Source organism: Haemorhous mexicanus, chromosome 27 (genome assembly GCF_027477595.1).
Source record: "Haemorhous mexicanus isolate bHaeMex1 chromosome 27, bHaeMex1.pri, whole genome shotgun sequence".
Lineage (NCBI taxonomy): Eukaryota > Metazoa > Chordata > Aves > Passeriformes > Fringillidae > Haemorhous > Haemorhous mexicanus.
In genome coordinates this window covers 6651899-6665748 of record NC_082367.1, presented here as the reverse complement: position 1 = coordinate 6665748, position 13850 = coordinate 6651899, and the positions used below count along the sequence as shown (strand labels likewise).

General features: G+C 52.6%; 1 protein-coding gene across 3 annotated transcripts in view; it reads left to right on the top strand.

Annotated features, from left to right (window-relative positions):
* The window catches only part of WASF2 (WASP family member 2), a 31984-nt gene extending 19928 nt beyond the window's left edge, over positions 1–12056 (top strand). For all 3 annotated transcript variants that reach the window (XM_059868621.1, XM_059868622.1, XM_059868619.1), the window contains exons 3-9: positions 748–882; positions 1375–1528; positions 2584–2701; positions 3459–3589; positions 4949–5104; positions 6874–7397; positions 7820–12056. In XM_059868621.1, the coding sequence (XP_059724604.1) occupies positions 748–882; positions 1375–1528; positions 2584–2701; positions 3459–3589; positions 4949–5104; positions 6874–7397; positions 7820–7977 (1376 nt within the window). In that variant the 3' untranslated portion in view covers positions 7978–12056. The remainder of the gene's footprint in view (positions 1–747; positions 883–1374; positions 1529–2583; positions 2702–3458; positions 3590–4948; positions 5105–6873; positions 7398–7819) is intronic.
* Positions 12057–13850: the final 1794 nt, after the last annotated feature.

The following is a 13850-nucleotide window of genomic DNA, read 5'->3' as shown; positions in this document are numbered from 1 at the left end:
TTCTGTAAGTGGTGCAGCTCCTGATCTGAGCCCCAGGCACTCATGGCCCAGACCACGGATGGTGCTTGTCATAGCAGCCCACTGGGTAGTCCAAGCTGTTCCAGAGAGAATGTCCCTGATTGAGGGGACATTCTTTGGTTTTGATTTAGAATCAGTGTGAATGCATCAATTTTTCAGACACTGCCACCTGAAGGAACAGCAGGGTCAGTGCTGTCAGCTGCTGTTTCAGCTCCAGTTCAGGATCCAGGACTGGGTCTGCTTTCTTCTTCCAGAGTACTTTGAGCTTGTAAATGTGTGCCAGCTCCCCTGGAGGCAGGCCTGCTGGAGACTGGGAGCCTTTGAGATTCTCCAGAGCAATAAAAATCTAACTGTATTTCCTTGTCTAATAAACAAAACAGCAGAGAATCTTAAAGGACCTTCAGATGTATCCACATTCAGACCAGTGTAGTGTTGTCAGCCCTCTTTAGTTTGTTACTCTAAAAGACTTTAAAGTGTGTCTCAATTGTTTCCTTATTGCTTGAAGATTCCTTGGAAATCTCAGGTTTTGGTGGAACAAAGTGCTTTCTTCCTGGATGTTAAACTCAGCCCTGACAAACTTAAAAAGAAGAGTGGTTGGTTCTTTCTTTCTTTCTCTTTTTCTTTCTTTCTTTCTTCCTTTCTTCCTTCTTTCTTCATGAAAACAAGCTGGGAGACAGAGTATGGTCAGATGTGGTTCATAAGGGTAATGTGGACACTTTAATATTGCAGGTAAATCTGCAGAAGACATATTTGGAGAGTTGTTTACTCAAGCCAACACCTTTGCCTCTCGGGTGAGCATTCTCGTCGAGAGAGTTGACCGCTTGCAAGTCAAAGTCACTCAGCTGGATCCCAAAGAGGAGGAAGGTAATGGGGTGGAGCAGAGGCTGAGCATGGCAAAGGTTCTCGTTGAGTCAGCGTGGCTGGTTCAGCACCATGAACCCAGCATGACACTGCCATGGGTGTTGGAATGTGTTCTCTGGAGCTGAGAGGGACTGTTTCCCTGCCTCCCAGTAGAGCACTTGGACAGCTGTTTTGGCTTTGCTCTTCAGTGACTCTCCACGTGGGAGCTCGCTCTTGGCAGTTGGGTGGCACTGGATGAGCTGCTTGAGCTTGGTCACAGGGGTCCCAAAGCCCGTGGGCCACTGAGGGAGAGCTGTGCTGATGGAGCAGCAGATCTTGGCAGCACGCTGGAGATTTGATGGGTTTCCCAAGGGATCTGTGGGAAAAGGAACCTGACCTTAAGAGCTGCAAAGCATGCCAAGAGCTCCAACTGAAATCAGATGTTCACTGCTTGGGCTTCAGGGTCATTGGCCTGGGTCAAGCTGTTCTTTACTTGTTCTTTCCTCTTCCTTGCAGTCTCCTTGCAAGGCATTAACACCAGGAAGGCCTTCAAAAGCTCCACCACTCAGGACCAGAAGCTCTTTGACAGAGATTCTCTCCCTGTGCCTGTCCTTGAAACCTACAGGACCTGCAATACCCCTCCACCTCTCAACATCCTCTCACCTTACAGGTAGATCTGCAATACCTCCTTGTTCCCTTGCAGAGAAGAACCTCTTCCTCCCAACCTGCCAGGGAGATCCTTCTCTGTGCTGTGCTGGACTGAAGTAGCTGTTTCCACTGGGAAATTGAGTCCCTAAACAAATCCACCAGGAAATCTCTGTCCTTTGGATTATGTGAAACTTTGCTTCTGAGGTCATAGAAATGAACATAGCTAGAAAATTATCTCTTTGGTTTTCTGCTGTCACGTTTTGAGTGCCTTGGGGCCAGGCGTGGCTGGCTTTGCAGAACCATGCTGCAGATGAGGCATTTTTCTTGTGCTTCTCCATAGCCCAATGGCTCCTTTCCAAAGAGCTGCAGTGTGAGGTGCAGAGCATTCACCTGGAGGTGGCTCCCACCCAAGTGGCTGCAGAGGCATGGTGATGCTTCCTGTGGCCTCCAGTGCCTGGTCTGAGACACCTGGTGGGACTACACTGGCTGTGTAACCAGCTCTGAGCAGTCCCACTCTGATTCCATCTTGTAGGTAGTAGAAGTAAAGGGGGTCAGAATGCAGAGACTTATCCCACATCCATAAATATCTTCTGAGCAGGTAAAAAGTAATTACAGATAGCTGGAGGCAGCTGTCTCCTGCCAGACGCGGCTGCACTGCAAAGTGGGAGGAGAGGGAGTCTGTGTGCGCTCACTCAGGAGCTTCAAGGACGCTGCTGCTCTGATTTAGGGTGCCCGAGCTGCAGGAGGAGCTTTTCCCACACCAAAATACAGCACAAACAAAAGGGAGTTGAACCAGAGACCTGCTGCTCTCCTGGTGATTGCTCAGAGCAGTTGAGCTCTTCAGGTGCTGAGTAATGGAGGGTTTGTGTGAGGGCAGACGGAGTGGGATGTGGGAGAGCTGGGGGGACTGAGATGGGGGGCTCTTCCTGCTCTGAAATGGGGGCAGAGGCAAGAACAGCACTTGTGACCATCTCACTGCTCTTCTGAGCTGTCGTCTGAGATAGTGCCTTGTGCTTCCTTCCAAGAAATGTGTGACCTGATCCTTGTCTGTGTGGTTTTCTCCTCCCCCTGTTCCAGGGATGATGGCAAAGAGGCGCTTAAATTCTACACAGATCCTTCATATTTCTTTGACCTTTGGAAGGAGAAAATGCTTCAGGACACCAAGGATATCATGAAGGAAAAGCGGAAACATAGGGTGAGGAAGAGAGGAGTAGGAAGTGGGAAGTGTTAATAAATTTTGGCCTCCAAATTTACTATCCAAAATTCAGGTTTGCTCTCTTGGACTCCTATGGGATCAATTCACTCAAATTTTATCTGGTTTACCCACATCCTTGTTAATAAAAAAAAGAGAACAAAGATACTTCTAATTGGTTTTTCCAAATGCCCCTGTCTTTGGGCCCTGATGTTAAATTCTATTATAGCACAAGAGATGTAGTCTTAACATACTTTATTTAGCTTTTGAGCGACTGGAGTATTAAGCATGAAAACAGATTGTGATTCTTCAATGATAAATAATAAAAGAGAGATGTAGGGTGTGTTAGAATTCTGAGGGAGCCCAGTTCTCTCTGGGCAAGTGTCCATATTGCACCCCAGTACACTGAACACCGTCAGGGTGAAGGTGAAGTTTGGGCATCTCGACACAGAGGCCAAAACCTAAATTGATTTGGGAAACTGAGCTTTTACTCTGCCCTCGAGCTGCTCATGCCAGGGGGTGATGATGGCATCGTGTCTGGGCTGCCCTGGGCAACCTGATGTTGTCCATTTTTTATGTTGTCTGTGCTCCAGCTTTTTTATATGGAAGATCTTTGGAGAGTGCAGCAGTCATGAAAGTAAACTAAAAATCCTCTTTGGCAATGAGTCTTGTTGTAACTGCTCCAGGTCTGTCCTGTCCCTCTCTATTCCCAGTGAATTTAAAGCAAAATAAAGCTTGTGTTTAATTCCTCCTCTCTTAGAAAGAGAAAAAGGAGAATCCAAACCGAGGAAATGTGAATCCACGGAAAATCAAAACCCGGAAGGAGGAGTGGGAGAAGCTGAAAATGGGACAGGAATTTGTGGAGTCGAAGGACAAGCATGGTCCTGCTGGGTAAGCAGGTCTGGGGCTGGGTGATTGGGATGCAGTTCACCCTGCGCTGCAGCTCCCCCGGATCCACAGATCGATACTGCCACTAATCACATTCTCCCAAGTAAATCTGCCTGCTGATTTAAAATTTGCCAAATAAATCAGGGAGCTGGAAGAAGGTGGCAGGAGCGGCTCTGGCTGCTCTCGCTGCCTGTGGGCACAGAGGTGTTGGGAGCTTTGGCTCTGCCCCACGGCGATGCCCTTCCCTCACAGCCAGCCGAGGGTGGCATCTCGGTGCCATTGTGTGATGGCTTTGTTACATTTCACAAATGGCTCTTCACACCCTAAAGTTGAAGCGGGGGCTGTCCCCATCCAAGTATTTCAAGCTACAGATCTCTCTTTAGCACTTCTGGCTTGGGAATTCATTTAACTTTTGACACCAGCAAGGCTGGAAGCAGACCGAATTCCCCACAATGCTCTTCTTCCTTGCAGCTTCCTTTCATATAAGAAAAAAATCTCTCTTTAAATCACACTCTCCAGCTAAAAATAAAACTTGCTTTTAGTTTAATAAGAGAACAGGTTTGGTTTCTAGCAGGGGAATCGAGCAGCACAACAGCACCATTTTCTTGCTCCTCTCTTTTCACATGTGAGTGTGTTTTTGCATTTGGATTCACTTGGGGTCCAGAGCCCCCAAAAGTAGGGTGGTTCCCCTTCCCCACAGGGAAATGAGTCCACTGAAAGTATGAGAGTCTCTTTTCAGTACTAATCCAGCTTTGAATACTTGTTTTAATGGCATTGTGATTTCCATTTTGATATTCTATTCTCGAGCTTATTTTTTTGGCATCTTTGAGTTTTTGCCACTGATGATAACTCAGTGTAACTGCAAGTTCTTCAAGTCCAAATTGGTCAAAACATCCTTAAGTGCTTTTACAAAATCAGATGTTAAGGAAAAATGCATTTATTCAGGTGTTTGCTTGTTTATTAAAGTTGTTTATATACTCCTGCTGTTTTGGTGTGCAGCAGCCATTAACAGGGCAGCACCTGAGCAAATTTTAACCAAAGAATTACGTAGAGCAAACACATACCTATGTATGTGATTCTCCATATAGGAGTCTTTGAGAAGTAAAGGGGTTTTTTAATGATGTAAAATCATGGATTGATTTGGGTTGGAAAGGGCCTTAAAGTCCATCCAGTTCCACCCCCTGCCATGGGCACGGACACCTTCCACTAGACCAGGTAGCTCCAAGCCCCATCCAACCTGGCATTGGACACTTCCAGGGATCCAGGGGCAGCCAGCCTCTCTGGACAGCTCTCTGGGTTAAAAATGAGCTTTAGACATTGCCTTGAGCTCTTGAAACAGAGTGTTTGTGTTGCTTTTCGCAGGTACCCCTCCAACATGGTGTATCAGAACGGCAGCATCGGCTCCAGCGAGAGCATGGACGGGAGCTGCTACCCGCCACCGCCACAGACTGACTCCTTTGTGCCACCACCTCCCTCGTTCCCAGATGACAGCCTGCCTCCACCCCCGGTGGAATTTAGGTAAGCCTACGGGATCCCTGCTGTCACCAGGGAGTAGTAGGTGGTGTAAAAGGATGACATGAGACAGGCTGAGATAGTTCAGCAGAACTTCCTAATGGGTGGTGCATGGGAACCAGAATGCTCCTGTCTGTAAGGGAGGTGCAACTGCAGGCAGGGACAGAGGCACAGGCAGCACAGCTCTCCATGAATCCCAGCCACCATCACCATCCCAGGCAGAAGAGGAGAACTAGAGCAGATTTGCTCCACAGCAGTGTCCCAGTGAATGGCTTGGCCCCATTGCCGTGGTTTTCCAGTGCAGTTGTTCCATACCTTATGTTCCATTTGCACAATGCTCTCAGACACATCTTGGAATTCTTGGGGTGTCCTGTGCAGGCCCAGGGGTTGAACACGATGATCCTTGTGAGTTCCTTCCTACTCAGGCTATTCCATGACAGAGCTTTGCAAAGAACAGCTTCTTTAACCTCTTTTGCTGTGATCTGTGAGAAATGCACGACATGGGCACTGGAGATGGAGATGTATTTAAGTTTCAAGGACTCGAGCACAGCAGCTGCCTCCTTCCCAGAGACTTGGGTGCAAGTTCAGGTCATTTACTTCGGATTGAATGAAATGGTGACTCCCAGCCACCTCCAGAGATGAGAGTTATGGTCCAGCAGTGGCTCGAGACGCAAAGGGCGAAACAAGAGTGGACTTTTTCTTTTTTTAAAAAACATTAAAACAGAGTCAAGAGGAGCAAGAGAAAGTCTGTCAGACAGGGCTGCTTGGCTTCTCTCCATCTTATCCAAAGGCAGCAATGCTGCAGCAAAGGCTCTTGTGATGTGTCAGAGAGACCCAGCACTGCACTCTGCAGCCTGTGCCTCTCGGGCAGAGCAGACATGAGCTCTCAGATGAAGCTCTCACTGCCTTATGCAGTTGCTTAGATCTCTGCCCAACCCCACAGATCTCCCCTCTTCTGGTTTTGTTTTGATGGTTGTTTTTAAGGAACCCTGAGAGGTAGATTTGATCTCCAGGAGTCTGTTTTGGATCAGCACTGTTAAAAATGGTGATGCTTTTGTGGCAAATGTACCTTATTTTTCTGTCTTACCATGGAAGGAGGTCTCAGTCTGGGGCTTCCCTTGCACAGGATGTCACTCTGTCACATGGGCAGTGGAGTCCTCTGGGATGAACAGAGCCTCCACAATGAGAGATTCAGTCCCTCTTGCCTTGGTGTTTTCCATAAGAGCACGTTGGGTTCCCATGTCCTCCCTTCACTCCCCACAGTGAGTTCTGAGCCATGGCTGCTGAATCCAGGGGGGAGATCCCTTCCCAGCAGGTGTTCAGAGCATATGCTTTCCTGGCACCCCTGCCCTCCTCGTGCAGTTTATCCCAGCAGACTTCCCTGATCCCTGCCTGGCGTGTCACAGGCCTGACCTCAAGGAGGGGTGATGGCAGGAGCTCTGGAGCCAGGAGCTGCTCCGAGCTCAGACGTGCCCGCCTGGCCTCTGACAGAGGTGAGGTGGCTCATGTTCTTGTCAGCCTGGGAGATGGGATGGAGGACAGCATTCCTGCCATCCCTAGAAGCTTTCCTTTTTTTGGGGGTGTAGGCCAAAAGAAACAGTGTGAGGGAACTAAAACCAAGGAGTGAGGTCTCATGGAAACATCAGTTTAAGCTGGAACTTGGATTTTTTTTGTCTGGACTGCAGCAAACACACATGATTTGCATTAACACAGAGACTGTACAGTCTGATCTGGCCTCAGGGCTGATTCCCTGTCTCTCTCTTCTGTTGCCACAGCTATCCTGTAGACAACCAAAGAGGTTCTGGTTCTGGAGGGCCCAAACGATCCAGCCTGGTTAGCCCGAGCCACCCACCACCAGCTCCTCCCATCGGCTCTCCCTCCGCAGCCAGGCCGGGCTTTGCTCCCCCTCCAGCTCCTCCTCCTCCACCACCACTGATGGAAAACACCCCCCCTCCACCACCCCCCATGGGCTTCCCCTCCCCGGGAACCCCCCCGCCCCCCTCGCCCCCCTCTTTCCCCCCTCACCCTGAGTTTGCTGCCCCTCCACCTCCCCCACCTCCCCCAGCAGCCGACTACTCCAGCGTTCTCCCAGCTCCGCTGCCGCCGCAGCCGGGCGCTGGGATTGCGCCGCCCCCGCCGCCGCCCCCGCCCCCCCCGGGCCCACCCCCGCTGGCTCCCAGCGGCCTGGATGGCCCCCCGGCCCCCCCTCTGCCCTCCGACACCTCCACATCCAAGCCCAAGTCGTCCTTGCCCGCGGTGAGCGATGCCAGGAGCGATCTGCTGTCGGCTATTCGGCAAGGTAAGGCTGTGTTTCCATGCCAGCGCTCTCCTCTGCCTCTGGAAGGCCCTTGGGAGCTGTCTCCTGGGAGAGGTGTGACTGCCTTGCTGCTCAGGGCTTGTCCCTTGTGCTCCCTCCTTGTCTGCCACCTTCATCAGCGCCTTGCTGGGTTTTATGCTTCCCCCAGCGCTTCTGGAGATGGCAGTGCTGGAATTGGCGTGACCCAGGTTTGTTGGGGAAGGTACAGCCCTGGGGTTACCCTGTGTCGGGGCACAGAAGGGATTTGCTCCCCATTCCACCTCCCCACCCAGCCCATCCTGGCCTTCACCATCAGCGTTACCCCGACACACCCAGCCTGCCTCGCTCAGAGCACTGTGACAGAGGGGGGTTTCAGTGGGACCAGGAGCTTGGCATGATCCCCTCCGTTCCCTTGTCCCCGCCAGGCTTCCAGCTGCGCAAGGTGGAGGAGCAGCGGGAGCAGGAGAAGCGGGATGTGGTGGGCAACGACGTGGCCACCATCCTGTCGCGCCGCATCGCGGTGGAGTACAGCGACTCCGAGGACGACTCCTCCGAGTTCGACGAGGACGAGTGGTCGGATTAGCCGCGCTCCCACCCCTCCTCCCCTCCTCTGCCTGGCTCGCTTCTTACCGGATCAGGTGGCCAAACCTCGCACCACATCCTTCTCATCCTGTAACCAAAGATGTGCCAAGGGTTTTCAGACAACCAGCAGCATGTCTCCCCTGTCCCTCCCCCTGCAGCTCTGGCAGGACTCCGTGCTCTGCCTTCCCAAAAGCTCTCCTCACGGACACCGAGGATGCGGCGCTGGGATTTAGCTGGAGGGGGTGTAACGGTTGCTTATTTAAAAGAGAGCTAAACCTCCAGATTTTTGATGCCACCAGGCAGAGCACATATAAACCCTCCATCCTGAGGGATTTTTAAAGTAAAGATGGATGATCCTGTTGTGGCCATGTGGCCTTTTGGATGAAGGACATTTTCAGCTGGTTTTCTCTGCAACAGCAGACGGTTGATCTGATGGCTCTTCCTTGCCAGTGAATACTGGTAGTGCTGCAAGAAAATGGGCTTTAAATGTCAGTTCTCTGCTGCATCCCACTGTCACATAATCAGGTTTTTGGCAATAGTGCACAATTCTTTCCCCCCTGGCCCCTGAGTATTAATTCCAGATCACCCTGTGTGGGGTGCGTTTCCCAGTTCCGAGGGTGCTGAGTGCCTTGGGTGCGGTGTAAGGAGAGACATTTTTTATTTCAGAAGCTGCCTTTACCTTCCTCAAATCTCCTGGACTGCTTTGCCAAGAGGAGACTTGCACAGAGGGATGTAAAACCAGGGCAGGGTGCTTGTTCAGCTTCCCACTCTTGGGAAAGCAGAGCCACTGCCCCACTGAGGCACATCTGTGGTCAGCTCTGAGCCGTGGCCAGACCTCGCCGGGCTGATTTGCTCCAATTCATGCTGAGATTGTGTTTTAAAATTCCAAATCCAGTGCCTAAGACAGGGAGATGGGGTGGGGAGGGGTTCTCTGAGCACTGTGGTGCTCAGGCAGGCACTGTGGTGGTCTTTGGCCTGCCAGGGCAGTTTGAGAGGTGCTTTTTTTAGCGGGGTGATCGTACTTTTAACACAGGGACTTAAATGCTGGTATTGCCTTTGCTTCTTCTCCCTTCCCCCTAGGGAGGGGAGTTTGTGTGCCTAAAAACATCATGTGTGTGTGAACTGAGTTGCCCATCAGTTACATCAGACCTAACCTACCCTAATTTTGTTATTATAATTCATTAGTTAATTTTAAGAGAACGGTTTTTCTCCTCACTAACCCCGTGAATTAATTCCCAGGCTGCTCACTATAGATCCAGTACTGGCAGGGGAAAATGGGGAATTTGAACTAGCTGACCTCGGTTTTATTGCTGTTTTATGTTACCTTACATAGAATATAACCCAGATACCCCTGATGTGTATTTTAATTTGGACATGACTCAGTAAGGGTCATGCAAAAAGCAATTCCAAAGCCTTTTTGAGGTTATGGGTCCAGCTGTTGTGGGATATGTGTCCCACTAAGACCAACTCTCCCATCTTTTTGCCTTTCCTAAGGTATTTCACCAGCCTGTGCCTGTCTCTCTTCCCTGCCTTGCCTCCTTTAATGATGTTGCTGATACCTGGAACGCTGGGCTCTGCCTGAGGCTGGCTGGAAATCCTGCTTGGGAGCTGATTGATGGCTTCAGCTTGTGCCATCGAGTTCTTACTGGTTCCCTGTGTGTGTGTGTGTGAGATGGCCTGGAGGATGGGCTCAGGGGTGCGGATCAGGCTGGGACCCAGTGAGGCCCCAGAGGTTCCCTGGATGGCAGCACCATCGGGTTTGTCTGCAGGCAGGGTGCAGGGGGGTGGGCAGCCAGGCATCCCGATGGGCTGGAACACCTGAGCAGCACTAGTGCCAGGTTCTGGAAGAGGGAGCAAACCCCTGGAGTGCAGTGCAGTGGAGAGACTTGGAAATGCAAAGGGATGGTTGCTGCAAGCTGGGTGGGGGGATGAGAGGCACTGCCTCGTTCTGCTGCTCTTTCTGAGAGCATCCTCCTCTGGCTGCTCTGAGACAAGTTCCCAGGAAAAACGGGTCCTGAGCTAACCTGGGCTGACAGCAGCATCACACAGGGAGGCAGGGAGCCTGCAAATGCCAAACCTGGCTCAATTTGAGATTGCATTAACTAGACTTAGCCCTTGTTGGGAAAGGGGAGCGAGTCTTCCTGTCGCCTGAAATACCAGGAGTGCCATATTCCCTGAGCCCCCATGGATGGTGTGTCAGCAGGGCCGTGCCTGGGGCCCTGGGACACGTCCCTCACACTGCCTATTGCACAAGGATGCTGCTGTGTGGGCACGGGTGGAGGTGGCTCCTCCGGCCTCCAGGCAGCGGGAGGGACTCTGCCTTGTCCCTGCAAGCCTGCTGGAAACACCCTCTGCTCCCAAATCCCATCCCAGGGCAGGCATCAAAACTGCAGGGTCCTAAACAGAGGGGTTGTGGACAGGTAGGGGAGGTTGGTTGTTGGAGTGGTTTTTAAATCTCCTTTGATTCCTGCCTATTTTTTTTTCCTAAATCTTTGATTGCCTTAGCCTGTGTGGGGATCCCTGAGAAACAGCTGCTCCAGAGAGGGACCATCTCTGAGTATCCTTGCAAAATCGCAGAGCTCTGGGCCACCAAGTGAGCTTAATGTTTTTGAAAGCAGCAGGGGAGAGGAGAGGTGCCAAAACCAACCTTTGCAAGACAGAGCAGCTGTGCTGGAAGTGCAGGGCTGCCCTGCCACCTTTGCCCTCGTCTTGGGGCTCTTACTCCTTCCTCCCCTTTCGTGGGGCTGGGTGAACCTCAGGCATTTCCCGAAGCCCCGGGCACGGTCTGAGCTCCCCCCTCGCAGCCGTTTCGCCCATCCTGGGAGCCGCTGGCTGGGGGCTGCGAGTCCGGGCAGGCACGGCCGCCTTCCTTTCCCTTCCTTTCCCTTGCTCTCCCTCCCCTTGCCTGGTTAAACATTCTCCCGGTGTCCTCGCCCGCAGTGCTTGGCTGCTGCTCCCGGCAGCCTCTCCCCCGCCGCCCCCTCCCCTCGCCGGGGAAGCCTGGTCCCGGCTCCCCGGGCTCAGCCCGGAGCCGCCGCCGGTGACCTTCACTGCTTCTCCTCTCCTTATCAGAGCCGGCCGAGGGGCTCCCGGAGGTCCCAGATGGCTGAGGAATAGTGCAGAGTGTCATTTCAGGGAAAGGGTAGATTGGATTTTATATTTTTTTTTCAGAAGGTGAACTTATTTAACGTGTTTCTTTTGGAAGTCCCTGCCCTGGAGGGGCTCTGGGACGGAGCTGCCTGGCAGGGCAGATGCAGCTGCCCCAGGTCAGGTTTCACTGCTGTTGGATTTCGGGGGTGCTTTCTTCTCTTCCTTTTTAAACAAAGCCTTGAAGTGGAAGTGGATCCGATGTTTTTATTACTGTATTAACATTCATTTTAATTCACTTCAGAAACTAACCCATTTTTCTTCCTGATTAGAATGTCATAGAATTAGACAAGCTGTAACCCCTCCTGAAGTGCCTTATTTTCCTACACAATATAAATATATTTATAAGAGTAATTATTCCACTTATATCTTAGGGGTTTATTGCTGAGCAGGAGGTAGGGTGGGAGAGGAGGGATGGGAAGGGCCCTGCACGGACCCAGCCAGGCTGGGGGTCGGAAGGGCGACGTTTGCTGGATACTCTCAGGGTGCAGGGGGTTCCTCACTTCAAACCAAAGGAGTTTCAGCAGCGAAACTCTGCTTAGAAAGAGGAAAAAAGGACGAAAAACCCCAAACGTGTGAGCAAAATACTGTAGATTTGTCAGGTTTTTCTTTTTACCCCTGCAAAACAAACACTGATGGCCGGACTCTGCAGGGAGGCAGTGGGTGTGGGGGGTCAGAGCCCACTCCTGGTCCATCCTTGCACATCTCCGTGCAGACTCTGCCTTCTGTATTCCCATGTAATGTCTGTGCTTTTCCCTGTCGGTTGCTGTATAAGCCAGATTTCCTGCTGCTTTGTTTTGTTGTTTTTAATAATCAGCTCAGTAACCCCTGGATGAAGATCCCAACTGCAAATATTTTGTAATGTACGTGTATAAAAAAAAAGTAATAATTTTTTTGATTCTTTTTTAAAACTTGATAAAATCTTTCTATCCACTCGGCGCCTGTGTGTGTTACTGTGGGGGTGTGACCTGGGCCTGGCACAGGGGCTGCTGTGGCTTTGTGTGTGACCTGGAGTCACGGAAGGGTTTGGGCTGGAGGGGACCTGAAAGCTCATCTCATTCCATGGGCCCGGACACCTTCCACTGTCCCAGGCTGCTCCAAGCCCCGTCCAGCCTGGCCTTGGCCACTCCAGGGATGGGGCAGCCACGGCTGCTCGGGGCAAACCCAGCTCATTCCTGGGAGGTGCTGGGCCACCTGAGCCAGCCGTGCCTGTCCTTGTGCCCTCAGTGTGGCCACCAGGGCGTCCCTTGGGAAGCCCAGTGTCCCTGGAGGTGCTGGCTGCCCCCTGCCCAGGCAGGCACCATTGGCACAGACACCTTTTCCATGCCGAGGTGGGCTGAGGGCTATTACCAGTGGGAATTTGAGGTCACAGCGTCAAGGAAGCCCCAGCCAGGAGCAGCCTCCAGCCTCCCTCCAGCCCTCCCTGCCGTAGGAAATGAACCCAGGCTCCATCTTGCAGAGCAGAGTTGCTGCAGCTGGGCTGGGAAGGGGCTGCAGCAGCTTTTTGCCTCCATTTCACAGCTCCAGCTCCCCCGTGCAGTGAATGTGCCTGGCAGTGGTGGCTGCTGGCCCCGAGCTCAGGTGCCTCGTCTGGCCTCGCTCCGTGGGGCTCTGTTCTCTTGCTGCTTGGTGAAAAGCAACAAAAGGCTCTGTCCCTGCTGCTCCTCGTCCCTGCTTTTACCGCGGGCTTTGCTCTGCCAAATTCCCTTGGCTTTAGGAGACTCCGGTGCCTCGCTCCGCAGCGCTGTGCCTTTCTTGGCTGACAATGGTCCCTGGCTGAAAAACCTCATTAGATTAATTGGCCTTGCCAGCTCCTGAACAAGCAAGGCCTTTAGTCGTGCAGGGGCGCAGAGGGCAGGGGAAGGAGGGAGCTCTGGGGCTTCCACACTCCCTCGAGCTGTGTGTCCCAGCCCTTGGCTCCAGCTGGAGCCGGGGAGGAGCAACTGAGCTCCTGGCTGCCTTTGGCTGGGCGTGGCTGGGGCCAGGTGGTGCCTTTGCTTTTCTGGGGTGCAGGACAACACCTAGCTTTGTGTTTTTGGAGCGACAGCCCTCGGAAGTCGTAGTCAGAGTTTGGTGGGTGTTGGTGAGTTTTGTGCTGGTTTAACCCCTTAAACAACAGGGAGATCTTAGCTCCAGATCTGCCTTCCTGGGTAACCCACAGAGCCCTATCCTTCTACCCTCCCCGGAGCGGGGGAGCTCCTGGAGCTGAGGTTTAGCTGTGAGCAGGGAGAAGGCCGGCAGTGATTGATTGTGTGAGCCCCAGCCCTGCCCGAGAGCAGCGCTCTGCTGCCGCAGCTGGGGCAGCGTCTCCACAGCTCCGCAGCCTTGGCACACCCACCTTGGCCCCGGCCTTTGATCCCTCTCCGTGCCCGTCTGTCTCTTCCACATGACTCGGCACAGGATCACAGCTGGCCAGGCTGCGGCTTCACAGGAGCCCCCGTCTCCAAAGACCTATTTAATTTTCTCCTTCAAGGTGGTGTTAGCAACACCCAGAAGATGCTGCCGGCTGCCTTGGACGAGTGGGCTGTGTGTCCTTTCCACCACTGACGTCAGCTTCTCTCCCTTAATTCCCCCTCTGGGAGCGAGGCGAGTGCAGGCGCTGCCAGCTCGGATCAGCGTTTGCAGCCTGCTCTCCCAGCGTGTGGCAGCTCCGCCGTGCCAATGTCACCCCCGACTCGCGCTGCCGGCCCTGCCCAGGCAGCCATGGGTGCTGGGAGAGCACTGCCC